This window comes from Syngnathus scovelli, chromosome 5, assembly GCF_024217435.2.
Source record: "Syngnathus scovelli strain Florida chromosome 5, RoL_Ssco_1.2, whole genome shotgun sequence".
Classification (NCBI taxonomy): Eukaryota; Metazoa; Chordata; class Actinopteri; order Syngnathiformes; family Syngnathidae; genus Syngnathus; species Syngnathus scovelli.
In genome coordinates this window covers 5,590,826-5,608,818 of record NC_090851.1, presented here as the reverse complement: position 1 = coordinate 5,608,818, position 17,993 = coordinate 5,590,826, and the positions used below count along the sequence as shown (strand labels likewise).

Genomic DNA, 17,993 nt, shown 5'->3' with positions numbered 1-17,993 from the left:
TTAGGTATTCAAAGCACTGGTGTCATTTTCATATCACACAGGAAGAATCCGAAATATTAAATGTCAAAGCAATCCTAGATTCATTGGCTCATCATAAAAACGTGCTTGACCCTTGGAGAGTTTTGCTAAGTGACGCTCTCGTCTATCCGATACCACGAAACAATATGAAGTGTATCTAATGAGAACCGGTGTTTCGAAATTGCCTCGACATGCTGAGATCAGGCTGTCTTAATAAAACCGCAATGACAGCGAGATAGATGGGCTTTGACCATAAGGCACGCAATACTATTTAAGAACATGCTGGGCTTACCTTTTTGTTCGACCTCTGCCGGGGCCATTGATGGAATTTGAAGGGAAAAAATAGACAGAGAAGAGAGAAAGACAGAGAGAGGGACAAAAGACAAAAATTGATTAACGATGGAATAATAAGGAAATCATGATAATAAAATCTCCCATCTACATAATTATGGTCATATTTCATGCTAACCTTGTGAAAGTGCAAGGAGGCTCTCCATGTGCGATAGCTAATAAGATTTCACAAAGGATGCGGCTGTGCTACAAGCTGGAAGTTATCTGACGGCTTTGAATGTCTTGTTATTCCCACACTCATTTGCGATACAATATCTGTAAATGTTTCAAACACTCAACTACAAAGTACCAAGAGTTTATTCGAAGGAGGCATCTATTTGAGTCGAACACATGCTAGCTGATGTCCATTAATTGGTCACAATAGGAATAAAATTGTCAGATTTTTCACACTGTTTCGATTCACGTGCTATTATTTTCATTTTCTTTTTCTTTCAATAATGCTATGACTCATGGTCACATATAACAGACTCATCTTGCCCAAGCAGAGAAGTCCACCTATTAATGCAGGTATTAATTATCGTACAGCGTAGATAATGCAGAAGTATGAAATTTTAATGTATACTACTAACAAGATGCGATTACTGGGACTCCATTTCAGTGCACCAACTGCGGCACGGCGGCGAGTTAATGCCTAGTGGACGTCACCTCCGCTGTAGGACTCTTTGTGTGTGATTGTTCAGATGTGTGGGATCACGCTGATTGTGCTGCTTTGCTCCATTCCCAACAAAGCAATTCCCTCCCTATTATATTCAAAGCACTCTCCTCAGAGCTCACTTTGGCTGAGGGTTATTTATGTCGCCCCCTCAGTGAAATGTGCACACTTGCTTAGAGCCTTAAAAACATATGAATTCCATTCCACCTTAGTCCCTTGTGTGTGCGGGGAGGGGCGGGGGGGATGAGTGTCTTGTGAACATAGCAGAAACCTAATCCTGCAAGCAGTTCCCCTTGTGTCTTTCAAGACCGTTAGCTACCTGCTGAATGGAACTGCTCCCCTGGGAGCAGAAGAAGAGCGGAGGCACGGATGATGCTTTCAAGGTAAAACATTTGGAAGGACTTTGGACCACGTCTTTTTCTTTTTTTTTTTTTACAGCCCAAGGGTACGACGCATCTCATTGCGTCCATATATTTAACACATTGAAGACGAAACTCGTAAGCACGCATAAACACGTGTGACATGCAGAAGCATAGGGAAACATGTATGCGACAGTTAAATCACTAGCTCATGAAAAATGCATGGCAACTGGAGCGGCTTAGCTGGTAAAGCGATGGTGTTGAAGTTAAAAAAAAAAAAAATTGGTTTGAAGAAAGAGAGAGAGCAAGTATTATTTATTTATTTAATAATTCATATCGATCTATCGATCTATCTATATTTATTTTTATATATGCCATTATAAAACATTTATGATAGCTATATATTTCTTCACCCTCAATCAGATTTGTAGTTTTTAGTTTAGCCTTTTCAGCATTTATTTTTTGGGAGAGAAACTATATTTGAAACAAACCAAAGAAAGAAAGGACACCCACGCCCTTTTTGGAAAAAATGTAGGCCTTGTGTTGCATTTGATTTCTGAAGTCCCACTTTATTCATGCAGGTGGTCTGAGATAAAGCTTGTGTATGCATATGAAACGAGATGGGATGATGGAATAACAAATCTCACACACACTCCTGGATGCCCATATGACACTCGTTGGCTGCATAGTATGGATGGCAAATCACCACAGTGAACAAGGACTTTGATTCAACTGCAGTTCCTTCATAGCCTTCAAAAAGTGAAGGTTGCATTTGACAAATGAAAACAGCAACAAACGTCGCAAATGGCACACCAAATGTCATACAAATGCCGTTCGATTTGTATTGCTACTTCTTGTGTTGCCATATTAGCGGACCTCTCAATCAGTGAGCTCAGTGTGGGGAAATTTCCAGACATCCCTCCTTGTAGTTTCAAGGAAAGGGCAGTAAAACCTCTGTCATGAATCACAGGCTTCATATTTTTGTGTTCACAGTAGAGCAGATTGGCTACACATACTGAAACTGAGATTTTTTTTTTCAAGGTTAAAAGCAAAATAAAAAACTCTACAAGTAATCTGGCCAAAAAATGGACACATACAGTAATTAAGTACTTTATCACACAAATGGTAGATAGGAATTTTACATTGGTGTGTGTGTGCATGTGTAACTGATTGTTGACGAATCAGGTCTTGAAGCAGAAGAGGAAAATTGGAGCGCACTTGACTGCATCTAAGTTTAACTCTGGATTGTATTTTAAGAAAAGGCATGACGTCAGCTATGGAAATTTCCGCTTCAACTGCACCTGCTATAGCACAGCTTCTTTGGGCAGCGTTATTCAGTTTAATGCTGGAATTGAAACAGAAGTTTGGTAGCCATTTCTGTAAAAAAGGTAATTAATAATAATAAATAAAAAAACAATGAAAACGGACTATAATTATTATTTGTAAATTTGATACAGCTCTTAGATTGCCTAAGTAGGTTACAGTCGCTAAGGTCTGTATTACTTTCAAGAGTTGATCTAATTTCTATTATATATTCACCCAAAATAACATAATTAATAATAAACTGATACATTATGAAATAATACTAATGCTTTGAGAATGCTTAGTTTATTGATGCTTTCTTGTTCCTTTTTTCTTTTTTTTTATACCCACACACGGACGCAGTAGCAATGTTCACCTTACTTCGCAGCGGTGTGAAGATAATTAGCATTTTTATTGAAAACGTATGCTTTATTAAGGATGTATCGGACTGTGCAGAAAGACAGTGCGCCGCGGGGCGCGCGTGTGTTTGTGTGTGTGTCCTTGTGCAGACTGGTGGTGACAGAAGCCTTACCACGATTATCTCTAATCTCCAATCAGTCTGCTATAGCCCAAGGTCAATTACGGGCATTTTTTTTTTTTTGTCTCTTACTTCATTATTATCTCATTTCTTTTCTCAGCCTGCTCCTCCTCACCTGACATTCTGCCATTTCATTCCCTGCTTTTCTACTATTTCTTCCATCCCAGAGACTGTCCACCTCTCCACGCGTGTTTTATCAGTTAATTCCCTATTTCTGCTCTTTGTCTGCTGGCCTTGTCTAACCTATTTCTCTCTATCGCTGTTTCGGCTGTCAGTCTGCCTCCTTCGCTCTCTCCCTCTGTTCCTTTGGTTCCTTTTCCATCTTCCCTTGCTTGGTGTTGAAAACACTCAAACGCACACCCGTTCACAGGCGCACACAGAAATAGGGCTTCTCATGTCATCATGATGGAATTCTTCCAAGAGTCCAATTTGACGGAAGTCTTTAATTGGACAGACAAGAAGGTGATTTTATCTTTTAATTAGCTTTCCTCCCGTGCCAATCGCTATTGTTTAAAAAAGAAAGCATGGGTATTGCGTAACATATCACTAGCTTTTTCTGATTAATACGCTAAATGTAGACTAATGGCTTCATAAGTGCAATTGGAGAGCCACTGAGATGATGATGATGAGGAAGAAAATATTAGACATGATCCCAAGTACTTTTGATGGATGAACATGAATGAAAGTAAGGATGTCATGATAGAAATATGTTGTGTATTGTGGCGGAGATTCAGGATATCAGTGCATGGGTGCATGGGCATGTTCAAATATTTTAAAAAGATGAATGTGATAAAAATTGGGAGCAACTTTTTCATTTTTTTTTTTTAAAGTGAAGACAATTTGTCATTTTAGTATTGACACATGACACAATTTGTCTTTGCGGGCCACATAAACTCATGTGGTGGGCCGTATCTGGCCCCCAGGCCTTGAGTTTGACACCTATAATGTAAATGATTTCAAATCTGGTTTAAAGTCTATGAAAACTTTTAAAATCATGTTTTGCAAACCGGATGTACTTTTTAGTGAACTACTTTAGATTTTTTTTTTTTTTTTTTTTTTTACCTTGTTTTCAAATGTCCTTAAATCATTTGTTTGGAATTGCTTTTAAGTGTACTTTTAATACTGTGAAGTACTTTTAGTCACCTTGTGACGAGAACAATATAAAAAAAATGCTGGACCCTTGTGCAATATTGGGAACAAATATGGATCATTTTTCAGGGGAAAATTCTGCGTCTGAATGACAGGAATTTACGGTAGACCTTTTGAGTGGGCCTGCACTGCTTCCTGCCAGTATTTACTGTACAATAGCGCTGGTAAATGTCGGCCAAAGCATTCTGGCTCGATTGGCATATGCAACTGTCAAACACTCATACTGCAGAGAGCCGGAGAAAGCAGGAGCCAAAAGGAGGGGAGAGCACTTGATTTTAGCTCTGGAAAACCGCCAAAATCCAGCAGAGCAGCGAAGACCGATGAAGAGTTGAGAAAGTACTTCAAGCCAAAAGAGGGGTTGCGATGATGGCGCAAATTTCCCTGAAAACTCAACCGTACATAATGTAATTACCTGTTTTACAACCGTCTTTGTGATTTGCTTACGGCGTCCGCACAGAGGCGAGCGTACCTGCCGCTACTTTAACCTCGGGAGCCCGAGGAAGGTGCACGCCGGCGTGAAGTGGCGTCTCATTGGAGCGACGCTCATAATCAAGCTCTGATTAACACCAGATGGTTTCGGAGGAGATCGCCAGGGGTCAAGTGCTCGCACTTTGCAGATAGAGCGCTTTCACTGCATTTAATGCATGGGGGAGGTCTGCACTAACTCCCCACAACTTTGGGTACACGCGTACAAGTTAAAGCCTGGTTTCCACTGCAGTTGGCTGATTTAATTGTTGGGCCGTACAAAGAGGTGGGCATAATTGATCAATGAATTGATTATGATGGATGTCAATCAATGTTTTTGAATTGTGTCTTGGCAAAATTGAGTGCAGTCCTCAGCAGAGGCACTTTGAATTCAGTCTCAGCTCGTGTGTGGTCTAAAAGGGATTTTTTTTTCTTTTGGAACAATCCATTTCTTTGATTGTTAAAACAGTGGATTGGAAAAACACATTGCTTAGGATTTCTGCCATCTCTATGAGTCCGTTTTTGATTAAGGACATTTAGTCAAACGGCCGTCCCTAGTCCAAACTGTATTTTTTAATGACTATTATTTATTTTCTACATTTTTTTTTTTCGGTTACAGTTACAGTCATGCTTGCATGGAGTTGCCCTAAATATGATTCTGTCCTCTCATTGGTCAATTGTCATTTCTTTATTGACAATAAATTGACAAGTGGCATGGAAATGATAGTAGATTGTGTTTTTGAATGATGTCGTTGCTCCACATTTCTTTTTAATGACATGCTGTCTCATTTTTATGATGTCACAGTACGTACTGTGTAGCAAAGACGACTACCCCGCTGTCAAAATGATTGTTGCATTAAATGTAATTTATAATTTGCATTAAATTTAATTTGATTTTAACAATATTATACATCTGCAGAATCTCTTCTTCGAACAGAAGAAGATAACAGATATCCATTATTGTCAGTTTACAGTAATGTTCTGACATCTCTCCCGCAAAGAATGTCTCCAAGTCAAGTGTCACCTAATGAGCCATTTTGTTACAAGCCAAGTGACTGACTCTCCTACTGTTTATGCAAAACGACCGTTCGCCAGCCAAACGTGGCAACAAGAACAATAAAAACAACCGGCACCATTCAGAGTCATAAAAAAAAGGAACTCCCCATTTAGAATTTAAAACTTTACATAAATGTTTTTAACAACCAAGAAGAGTGCCCTTTCCCAATGCCTCGATTGAATTTTTGGGCAGAATAAGCTTGGTATTTTCTGTTGTTATTTATTGTGGTGTGGAACTGCACCGCATTATACAGAGAGCTGTTTCTCCTGCGAATAAAGTATCGCCGCATGCATGCATATTGCTGAATTAAGCTCACAGCATCAGCCAAATCTGCTTTTAGATGTAAATATGACCACCTGTTGGTTTGCGAGTGTTTTTGAAAGGCGTGAGTTGAAGTCCGCTGACACATATTTCACAAAAGGGCCTTCTTTCCATTGATCCGTCTTGATTTACAGCAACAATTTGAAGATATTTCACTGCTTAATGTCTCGTAAAATTTATCTCGCCAACAAAGCCGCTGACAACATTGATTTGCTATGTCAAGCGCGGCGGCTTGATCAAAGACGGCTGGATCTTTGGACAGGAGTATCTTATTCCAGGCTTTAGACATTATTGCGCCTTTCAAAGCAAATTGATTTCATAAATATTTGAAGGATACAATATGAGGGCTCGATGGAGGGCATTTGAGTGTGAGTCCTGCTAGAGGTTTTCTTGGTTAAAACAAAGGTTGAGTGGCACATCAAAACCTCCATACAAAAGTTTTGGGCAAACTGTGTACTACTCATGTCTGACAGGTCCAAGACAGGCTTTGTATAATATGACCACCATCACAAATGTTGTCATACATCTGCTTGATGATACAAATCATTTATCTTATTTTTATTTCATATAAAAAAAAGTGTGTAGTTACGATTCATTGTAGAAAATTAACCCGGGTAAAAAGTGTACAGAAATTTTAAAAAGTCCCTTCTTCTTTGATTTGCTTCTTGTGCCTTCTTTCATACAGCTGATTGCTGAAAATGGCTTCATGGATAGAGGTTAGGAATTTGGATACCGTATTTTCCGCACTATAAGGCGCACCGGATTATAAGGCGGACCTTCAATGAATGTCCCATTTTAAAACTTTGTCCATATATAAGGTCCATATATAAATCCATATATTTGGACACGCCTGCCGTAGTGACTCAATATAGGTCCATATATAAGGTGCAACGGATTATAAGGCGCACTGTCGGCTTTTGACAAAATTGGAGGTTTTTAGGTGCGCCTTATAGTGCGGAAAATATGGTAATTATTATTCATTTTTTTATTTACTGTTATGTTTGCTGAATTTTATGTTGAAACTAAAATGCACTATTCACAGTGTACAAGATGAAAATCCGAGTAAAAAACAAGCACACACCCAGTTTTAAAGCTTTGCACGTGTGTGGTCGAGTGGAGCCATGAACGGTTGGGCATTAAGCGGGTATCAGGTTGTGGTTCCATCTGCTCCAGAGAGGGCTCCGATAGTCATATTATTTAATCTGCTGGTCATTCTAGACGGCAGGCAAGAGCCGTTTAGCCAGACATAATTGAATGCTTCAGAGTGGGCAATCACCTTGGCCGCTGGACGGACTTGGGTGTCAAGGCTCGCTCAGAAAAAGACTCCAAAGAAGTATCTGATATCTGTAGCACTTTGGGAAACGTTCAAAGGACACGCGTGCATTTGTGTTACATTAAAGGAGACGTAATGGATTCTGGCCGCAACCAAAATCTAACCCCAGAACAGTTGTTTGATGTGTTCTCATTCACAGGAATAATAGAAAATATGTTTTTTTGGTTTTAATTGTTTGACTAAAGATTGTTGTAGCTCTCAAATTTGCAGTCATTGTGCAATTGTAGCTGTAGCATTATGGACTTTGATTTAAATCAAAAGCAGTTTGGGTTGCTGTATAAAAACAACAAAATTATACTTTCCATCTCATTCCATGTGAGTCCAGATTGATGTTGAATTTGTTTGTGATTCAATTGTTTTTGTTCCAACATGGTGTGCCGTCGTCTCGTTTTTTTGACATATGGCAAAAATCAAATCCATCTGGGTTGTGGGAGCTACTTTTAAAACCTCTTGTGTTAGAAAGTAAAGCACGGATGGAATCCATTCACAATCGCACCATAAAACTAAAACAGAAGTTGTGGTTAAAACTGTGCCATTGGACAAACCCTCAAAGCTTAAATGTGACAGGAAACATCAAGGACAAATAGATGTCTTCAAACCACAAGGCTTTCTTTTGAACTCCCTAACATTCACTGAGCCTAAAGCTGGAACCCAGATTTGGAAGAAAGTATGTTGAAAGAAGAAAAAGAACGTTTCACACATGTCCCAGGAAGGTTTCACTCCAGTGGATACAACCTCCTAGACTGTTATCACTTGGTCAAAGTTCACGCGGCCATCTGTCATCATTCGACTTCTCATACTTCCCTCCCTCGGACCTTTCCCAGCGAGCATTGAGCCGTCCTCATTTTCCTTCACCGCACGACAAATCCACATTCTTGTGAATTAATCTGGATTTTTGGCTTGAGGATTAATACCAGACATTTCCCCGATAGTTGGATTTCGACTTCTAGCTTTATTCACCCACTTCCAAGTGGCCTAAAAGCCTGCCCTTAAAAAGTTAATTGTCAGATTGTCAGAAAAGTATTCATTTGATAAATTTACTATTGTGGTACTGTATATATTGCCATCATATTTTAAGGTGTGTCGAACTACAGAGCACTGCTTCTCATGTTGTTCCACCCCTGATAAAATTTAAAAATTGCTTGGACACAATTGCTAAGTGTCCAAACAATTGTGGGAAATTTTGTTGAAAGTTTGTTTATTGTTGTCGGGACAATAATTAGTGCACAACTACCTCGAAAATGTAACTAAGTTACTTGACTGATAACACCATTTAACATAAATTGACACCCGTTTTTTCCAATAGTACGTATATATGAATGAATGTGCATATGTGCGGGTTTGTGTGTAAATTATCATTTTTATTCTTTGCCACCTAAAATTTTTATTTAAAAAAATGCATTAACCGTATATGTATGATAAATATCTCAGTGATGCAGAGGAGAAGAATTTTGATGGATCTCAATATTTGCAAGTCAGTAGACTGAGCTATTATTTAATTATTATTTGAATTTCTTCTTTTCTTACTTTCAGATGTAATTTACTTTTCTTTTTATTTATATTGTTCGAAAATATATAAAGTTCATTCATTCATATGGCGTTGCGATGCGTTTAAGCACCACCGTAACAATGGCTAATCCACATTTTATATTCTGAAAAGAATCATACTTACTATAAGGAACACATTCATACTGGACCTCCAGGTACTTGTATGTTCCAGGACACGGATCAGGAAAAACATCTGGGCCGGCCACTACAGCACACTGGGTACGGTTGTTGCATCTACACAGAGAGGGAAACACATATTGTGCTTGTAAACAAACGTACGCAGACCTTGACACACTGTAGTGTTAAATCAAATATATTGCAAGCACTCAAGCAATATAACACATCAACAGACACACACAATGTATGAAAAGAACCTTTAAATTGACAAAAGCACAGAGGAAACAGCTTTGCTGGCAGTAAGTGAGGGTAACACTAATCATACAGTTAGTCTACACGCTCTCCGAAGGACACGTCTGTTATCGTGTGTTTGTGTGCACAAGCCTTGACATGCCACCTTTTTATTGGGTGGTCATTTCTTTTTGTGTGTGTGTTTTTAAGAAGTCCATTGTAGTCCACACAAGGAAAAATGCTAAGACGAGCTCCCTTCACCACTCGGATTGCGTGTCCGAGGTAACGATAAGTTACGGCTTTTGTTTTGACACACACTCCAGATAATGAATTTCAATCATCAAGGGGGCTCTCTCCTCCGATACGTGAAAAATATTGCTCGCTCTTGTTAACACGGATTTCAAATCGCAGAGTGTATGTCGACGTCTACGGTTTGTATGCTTGTGGTGTTTGTGTCAATATTGAAACAACATTTTGAAAGGGGAACTCTGACCTTTTAAATGAAAATGTTTGCAAGCCAGTCCTCATAATCAATAATGATTGGTTGGATTTTTACCATCAGTTCAGGCATCAAATAGGAACGGCAAGTCTTAAAAATAATTTGTAAAACTATTTGAAAGAAAAATGTGCATGACTTGGGATACACAAAGAAGAAAACCTATTTTAAATCAGATGAGGAGGTACTTCTTTCCTCTAGTGAATATTTTCTTTCAATTAGTACAACTGTTCCATTCCTCAGTCTTTCCCTCTGTGCACCTGTCAAACAGGCGACATTTACATTAAAATCATTCTGATTTTTCCCATTGAGATATTTTTAATGAGCGTGTCAAACCCGCCTCAAGTCTCTTTTGCTACGGTGCCATTGTGTCATTTGCATATCATGAAATATGCATGAAAACTAATTTAATTTTGACTTCAATATTCACGGAGAACACACTGAACTATTATCTGATCTGGTTTGCGTTTGTTACTGACCGTCACATCTCTGCCGGTGTTTTAGCACTCTAACAGGTCTAAAACTCTATTTGTTGCAAATGTCTGTCATATTCTAATAACAATACCCTGCAGTCCTCACACCGCTCAGCCTCCCTTCTTTTGTCTCGCATCTCTGCTTTTTAATTTCTTGCCCCGGTGCTTTCATCATCGGTCACCTGTCACCGCTGCGAGTTGCAGACTGCTCGTGTCGAAGTGTGTATGTGTATAGTGGCGGGCGGGGGGGCGTTAGATGGGACACCCCATTGCAAGTTGGCTGTGAATACTGACTGATTGGACTCGAATGATTGGCCCACACAAGTGAAAAAAAAAAAAGTCTCGTTTAACAATCTGCAAGCTGAACAAATGCTCCTGTAGTTATGATGGCATCAACCTGTTGAGCCTCTTTTCACCTATTTGATAGCCAGTCAAATCTTCATATGAACATCCATATTTCATCAGTTTTAGTCTCTAACTTTATTCCATGAAAAAAAAAAGTATTCATACAGTTGACCCGCATTAAATAAACAATAATGCAGAAGAAATAGAACATGCAAATAAAGTTTGGAGAGAGCCAAAAGGGAGAACATTTTGAATACGTATGAGCATGTTTATTTCGACTTCTTGACAGCTCAGGTCCTTGAACTTTCTTGGCTGAGTCATAAAACACTCAAGGTTTTCACTACTATTTTAATTAGAGGGTATAGAGCAAAGATTTGACATAATCTTTGCTGCTTGCTCCATCACTCTCTGCGCTATCACTCCTTTCCTCTCTATTTTTGTCTGCACCATCTTCCTTTATCTCTCTCTTCTCCACACGCTGCCTAAGCCAAGATCATAAACCAATTTCTCTCACTGCCATTGCCTTTATCCTTCCTGCCAGAGAATTATTCTTCTCCCTCCGCTCATCTTTGTCTCTCATTCCATCTGTCTGTTTATCAGTCTTAAACTCACTTTGCAGCAGCTTCCCTCCCAAGACATGTTTGCTCGACTTCCTATTCCCGGTTTCTTTCTGGCCCACAGTATGTTCTCCTTAATATCGTTTGCGTTCCAAATCTCCCCCGGAGCATCATCTACATTGCCCCCCCCTCCTCCTCCACCACCCCCTCGTTCCCTCCATCTTTAGTCAAGCCTGTGCTGACGTCACAGTTTGGTCTGAGCCAGTTGTCTGAGTCATATCCAAAAACGACTCCCTTATGTCCTCTGCACTTCCTCCTTATCTCCTGATGTGTTCATCCAGCAAAAATTTACGAGTCGCGTTTCGTCCTTGTGATGAATTTAACGCGCACACATGTATCCATCCGCCTTTCTTGAACATTCTTTCAACAGTGGAAATGGCTCAATCTGTTTCTCCCGTGCTTTGCCTGGTGTTGGCATAAAAGCTCCCACCCCCTTTTTTTTTTTTTTTTTTTTTAATTAGCATGACCACATCAAAACAAGGCAGTGGCCTGGATACAGCCTTGCCTGCTGGCTTTCTTCCCTGCAACACACACAAACAAACTAGCAACAAAGCTGAGCTGTGGCAGACAGGCGAAGACAGAGCTCCGCTTCTGCAATGGGTGCTGCTGCTGCTGCTGCTGTTATCATGTGTGATGTTTTTTCACTTTGTTTGGCAGGCCTGCCTTCACTCCGTGTCTGCCTCTCGCTTCCTCACATGAACATAACTGACTAATGATTTGATGAGGCTGACGGAGCTGCTGATGGAGCGTGCCTGTGTGCGTGCAAGTGTGCCCATGTTTGATGCCTGTGTGTGTGGTGAGAGGGAAGCACAACAACAAAAAAATGGAATAAATATTTGTGTGTGCACGCGTGCATGTGCATATTGGTGTCAGGCAACTGCCTGCGTAGAGATGTGTTGAGGAACTCTATAATTACAGCATAAGTGAGAGCTGGAAGATAATCATGAGTTGAAAGAGTTGTCTGGGAGTGAGTGACGCACAAAGTCTTTGTAATTAACATTTAAATAGAATATAGTATGGACATGCGAAACACATAGTGTGGAATGGAGCGATTATATTCTACCGCTTGCTTCTTTTCCATTTTAAAGTATGGTTGTTGGCGACTGGGAAAATCATCCCCCATCGGTAGGAACGAACATGCAAACAAAAAAGTAATGAAGACCAAAAAATGCTGTTTATTTTGGGCTCTACATACCTGCTAAAATATACAAGAGTGGAAAGCAGTTGTTTTATATGAGTCTACATATATTGTACAGTTGAGTAAAAACTTTTAATAATTAATAAGTTATAATATTTTTTTATTTATTTAAATGTAATAATTAATAATGTTCTATTTCTTTTTAGATCCTTCTCCCTTCCTATTAAAATTAAATAACTGTTGCTTGATTTTTTATTAGCTAAAGAAACTGTCTTTACTTCAGGCTAATTAGAACTTTGACTGAATACATAATAAAATTGTGTAGTTTGTGTTATCAGCATATGCCAACGGTAAAACATAAACACTGAGAAGAGTATTGGCAACCCAGTAGAGGTTCTGTGCTTATTAAAAAGAGCCTTATGTGTGGACAGAAGCTGACAATCCTCGAGACCAAAGATTTTAAATAAAACACTCAAAATCAAACCACAACCTTCAATGGCCCATGTTTTTCTGATAAAGTCCTACAACTAATTATAGCAAGAATAGAAGCCTACAATTACAGGAAAGCAAGACCACACAAAGTTGTCCACTCACTGATCTTTGAAAAATAAGCACTCAATACTTCACTTTATAATGAGCAGGACAACATCAATGTGATGAATTGCATTCAGAGATTGTTAGCAGGGAGACTTGTACCACAAGTCGACACCCATTACTTGTTTCCCTCCACTGGTAGAATTACCAAGAGCTTTATGCCCAGCTGTTTTATAAACTTTGTATCTGTGCTGTGCTGCGTCGTAACTGCTCTTTATATGCTACCATTAAAGCAATATTATGTAGCAACTGTACCTTAAAATAACATTTTGAATAAGGGAGAGTAGTGTTTGACTTCATAACCAGGGAGAATGAGCATCATGCAAAAAGGCTGACTATAATTCAGAATGCAAAAATATTACCAATGTTTTGTTGTTGAAATACGTAGAGAAAACTGGGAATTTGCGTTTTAAATACAGGCAGACACTAAAGTGTCAAACATGTTCATTCAAACGGCACAAAACCAAGAAACTGCATTATTTTATTATTTTATCATTTATTTTACTATTTTATATTATTATTATTGAATTGATATATCTTTATTTCAAACATATTTAAAACACGAAAAATAGGGAAAAAATAAATCTCTCTCACATTATTATTATTATTATTATTATTATTATTATTATTATTATTATTATGAAGCTATCCATTGGAAGACATTTAAACATGCTGGTCACTAAAATACTGCAGTGCACATATTTACTCTTTATTCTATCGGCCAGATTGTGCCACACTTCCTTCCCACTGTATTTTATCAGTTGCTACATTGTAATGTTACAAAGATAGATACATTCAGTTCAAACTATCCACAAAACTGCAATAAACGCACTCTTGACATCATTCTTATGTGAAGCCTTAAACCACCTCCCAAGGTTAAAATCAAACATATAATGTGACACATTTTGAAAACAAATTAAGTCACAATCCTCACACTGGGAGACATAAAAGTGTGAGGACAGAGCAGATGGAAAAAGCATAAAAAACAGTGCAGTTGGTGAAAAATCACCAACGGAAGGGGGCAATGCGATTATCCTCAGGATCCTCCAGCCCTTTGGGACTCTGACAAAGTCATTTGACAGCAGACAGGATATTTACTGTATGTAGCTGTAGAATAAAAATGCAGTTAGGCTGACCATACCCTCACTCTCTCACACCCATACCTCCGATGCTATTACCCTTATTTCCGCTTTATTACCTCCCTGATGTGGTGTTGTGTTGTTTGGAAATGGACAAATGGAGCGCTGCATGTCGAATAGCAGCAAAAGATTGAAGTGCAGAGAAAGCACTGCAGGTACTGTGATTGGCAGCGGTAAGAAAAGGAGACCGCGTGCACGCGTGTGCATGGTTGTCTAGCAGGGGCTAGAGTGAAGCGTCACATGCCAGCACCACCAAGCTGTACTTATAAAGAAATGACAGATCTCACACATTCAGAAACACCAACACACTCCTGTACGATCCCAGAATGCATTTCTGTCAGCCTTGGTACAGCCTGTCAGACAAGCCACAGGTAAAATAATGTTGTTTTTCCCAGTGGGAAACAGCTTTGAAATGTGTTACATTATTAATGTTTGGCTGGTGGATGTCACTCTCGCCCAATTCTTCCTCCTTCTTTGCGAGCATGTCATTTTTGACATACAACATCCGATGCATTTCAGACTGGGCATGCCACATTTGCTCTGGAGGTTTTACAGAGTATCTCAAATGGAGCGGGGAGGAAAAAAAATATAAGACATATGGGCATCGTGGATAGCGTCCGTGACATTAAGCACTGCGAAGAAATATATAAGCGACGTTATTATGGTGTCAGCATCTAATTCAATTTGTGGAGATGTGAAGTGATGCACTCTAATTAAAGTAATTTGTCAGCAATCTCCAACAGATTGTTTTTCCGATGCCGTAACTAATACAGGGTTGCAAAATGCTTAACAGGTGGGCATATAGCCAAGTGTAGTTTTTCCAGCTCCGCCATCCTCCTCGCCTCCTCAAATGGTAACCATAGCAACCTCCCCCAAGTCTGATCCCAGGACATACATAGTTTTCCTTCTCATTCCACCACCTCCACTGACATCCCTGCGCTTCTCCTTACATCAGTGTGTCTGGGCGCGTTGCACTCTGCAAAAACACTTTTTCTCCACGCTTTAATCCAAGACCACCTGCCTGCACAGACTCTAAATCCCCTTCAAAGCTCAAATACAGCTAACGTGTCAGACAGTGAGGCTGCTCTCTGCAAGGCAAGTAGAACACCAATGCGAGTCAGTGCCGTGTCTTGCGGGATTTTTGTCAAACAGATGCACCAATGTGCATTTGCAATTGTGTATCCCGACTCGATTTTGCGGGTCATATAAGCGTCAAAGCGCGCCATCTCCGCCTGCGTTCTTGACTCAGCCCGAATGTGTCAGATGGTCAATTTATGCACAATCCACTACTGTCGTTTGTTAAAAAAAAAAAAAAAATCTTCCCACATGAAAATAATGTATTTGCAGGTTGTCAGATACATGCCAAGGTGTTGCTAATTCCTGCTGATTCCTTTTGCCATAAAACTTGAAATTTGACCTCGTACACAGAAAACAAGAATACTTGCTTTTTCATTGAATGGTAAAAATTGCCATAAAACTGGAAATTTGACCTCATACACAGAAAACAAGGATACAGATCTGTCACTAGAAAAAATATTTGCTTTTTCATTGATTGGTAAAAATGCTTCAGGTTTTAGAACAAACTTAAGGCCCGAGGGCCAGATATGGCCCCGTTATCATTGTATGTGGCCCGTCAAAGCAAATTGGCACTCAACTTAATGTGTCATGCTAAAATTGCAAATTGCTTTCACTTTTGAGAAAAAAATAAGACATTACTAGCAATAATTCATCATTTTAAAACATCTGGACAGTTTTACTAGCCTCTGATTTCAAAACTCATCTGTTGTGATTTGTTCATATAACTACGATGCAACCCGCGATAAAAATTAGTTCGACACATTTTTAGCACAGAAATTATATGCAGCCATCATGTTTGTCAACTGTAATTGTAAATCATTTGAAGCTTTAGGATTGCACCTGCGTATCTGTAAAGCAATCGTCTTCTGCATTGAAAGTAATTTCCAGCCACAATGGCATATCTAACAAGATGCTAATGATTTGTGTCGTTAGATAGCAAGATGGAGCTACTCCAACAGCACAATTAACGACAAAAAGGTTAGAACACATTGTTAAATATAGCACAGTACAATAGCGACACTGTGACACACACACATTAACACCTGTGACGGGGTAGTGTGCTATTGTGTCTGCATTGAATAGTACTGTACTCTACGTGCTGTAATTACCATCCCGAGCAAATGGTGACAGTTAAGCCGTCAGGATGCTCCAGGCCATTCGGTGCAGATTTGGCGGCACAATATACACGTACACATCTCCATACGATGTAGGACATTTTCAAACGCAACCTCATTTGCTGGTGTGCACAGTAGTTAGCACAGAGAAGAGACAGAGATACTGTAGAGTATATAAATAATACGAACTGAAACGAAAGTTAGCAAGACCCAGAGTTTCAACTCCAGCATCATTAATCATGCTTACAGTCATAATGCAAAAAATAAATAAATAAAAATCTGGAAGAGGTTTTATACATCCTCTTTCGGAGATGGATTAGAGTCAAATGGAGAAGGCAGATGAAGTGCACGCACATCTGAAAAGAAAATGCCAGACAGGAAGGCTGCAGAGTCCACCGCTTATATATGCAGTGTTGGCAGCCTGCAGCACATGGCTCACGCTATAGTCCCCCCACTTTGAATCAAGTGCTTTTGTAAAATTCAAAGCGCAGACAACTTCAGAGGGTGCCATACAGTCTCCGGTGTGGATGGTTCAAATGTGTGCAGAAACGCCTCGAAACATATAGCGACAATATATGAGTAAGTAGAGCAAATGATGTGTATCCCCCCCGATATACTCCACACAGAAAATATGAAGGTTGGATGTGTGTGTGTGTGTGTGTGGTTGTGTGGGTTTTAAAGTGCCCCGTAGTACTTAATATTGGGCTTTGGCGCAGGGTCATGTTTGACCGCGGCCGGGCACATTTGGGAAAGATGAGGTCGAGGATAAATACAAGTGGCGTTCTACTCCTGTAATAAGCCCCTACACCTCAACCTCAAAACGATGTCGCCCAGAAAGAGGCAAAGAGAGAGAGAGCAGTAAAATATTATAAAAGTTCAAACGGAATGTGATAGTGAAAGTAAAACACGTTTTCAGGGGCAAAGTGATCTTTATTTTCAATTAAAACATAACCTAAAATGGCTATGAAGTAAAATGTTGCTTTAAGACTACCAGTCTACTATAAATGCTTCGGGTTATAGGTAATCATTTTAAATAGTTGAGTGACAGCAATATCCATCTATTATATATATATATATTTTTTTTTGTCATCACAGCCAAATTGATTTTATATTAATACTTCTTCAGGAGGAAGAAAACCACAGTGATTATTTTCCTTCCTGTGGTAATCATAACTACCTGACTATATATTATTAAAATAATCCAATCAAGAAAATATGAATAACAACATTCTTGTCACAAAAGGACACCATAATAGTAAAATATAATTTGCAAGATTATAAAATTATATTTGTGTTTGTGTTGTGAGGAACACCAAACAATTTATCAGAATTAGCCAGCTTTGTTGTTTACACTCCAACACTCAAATTGGGAATATCAGAGTGGGATAATCCGACTCCCCACCTTCCTTGAATGCAGCATTATTGTCAGACATGGCGGAAATACGCAAAAGCTTTTCTGGGCTTAGGGGGCAGTTACGATTCAATCCTAAAAAGTGTGTCTACTGGCAACTGGCTGATAATTCTGATGATATAAAGAATGATTGCTTTTGTGTTTCTT

General features: G+C 39.3%; 1 protein-coding gene across 14 annotated transcripts in view; it reads right to left on the bottom strand.

The window, feature by feature from the left end:
- The window catches only part of adgrl3.1 (adhesion G protein-coupled receptor L3.1), a 114,734-nt gene that overhangs the window by 52,749 nt on the left and 43,992 nt on the right, over positions 1 to 17,993 (bottom strand). For all 14 annotated transcript variants that reach the window (XM_049721860.2, XM_049721863.2, XM_049721864.2 and 11 more), the window contains exons 5-6: positions 9,218 to 9,327; positions 311 to 325 (exon numbers count right to left, since the gene is read on the bottom strand). In XM_049721860.2, coding sequence (XP_049577817.1) covers positions 311 to 325; positions 9,218 to 9,327 — 125 coding nt within the window. The remainder of the gene's footprint in view (positions 1 to 310; positions 326 to 9,217; positions 9,328 to 17,993) is intronic.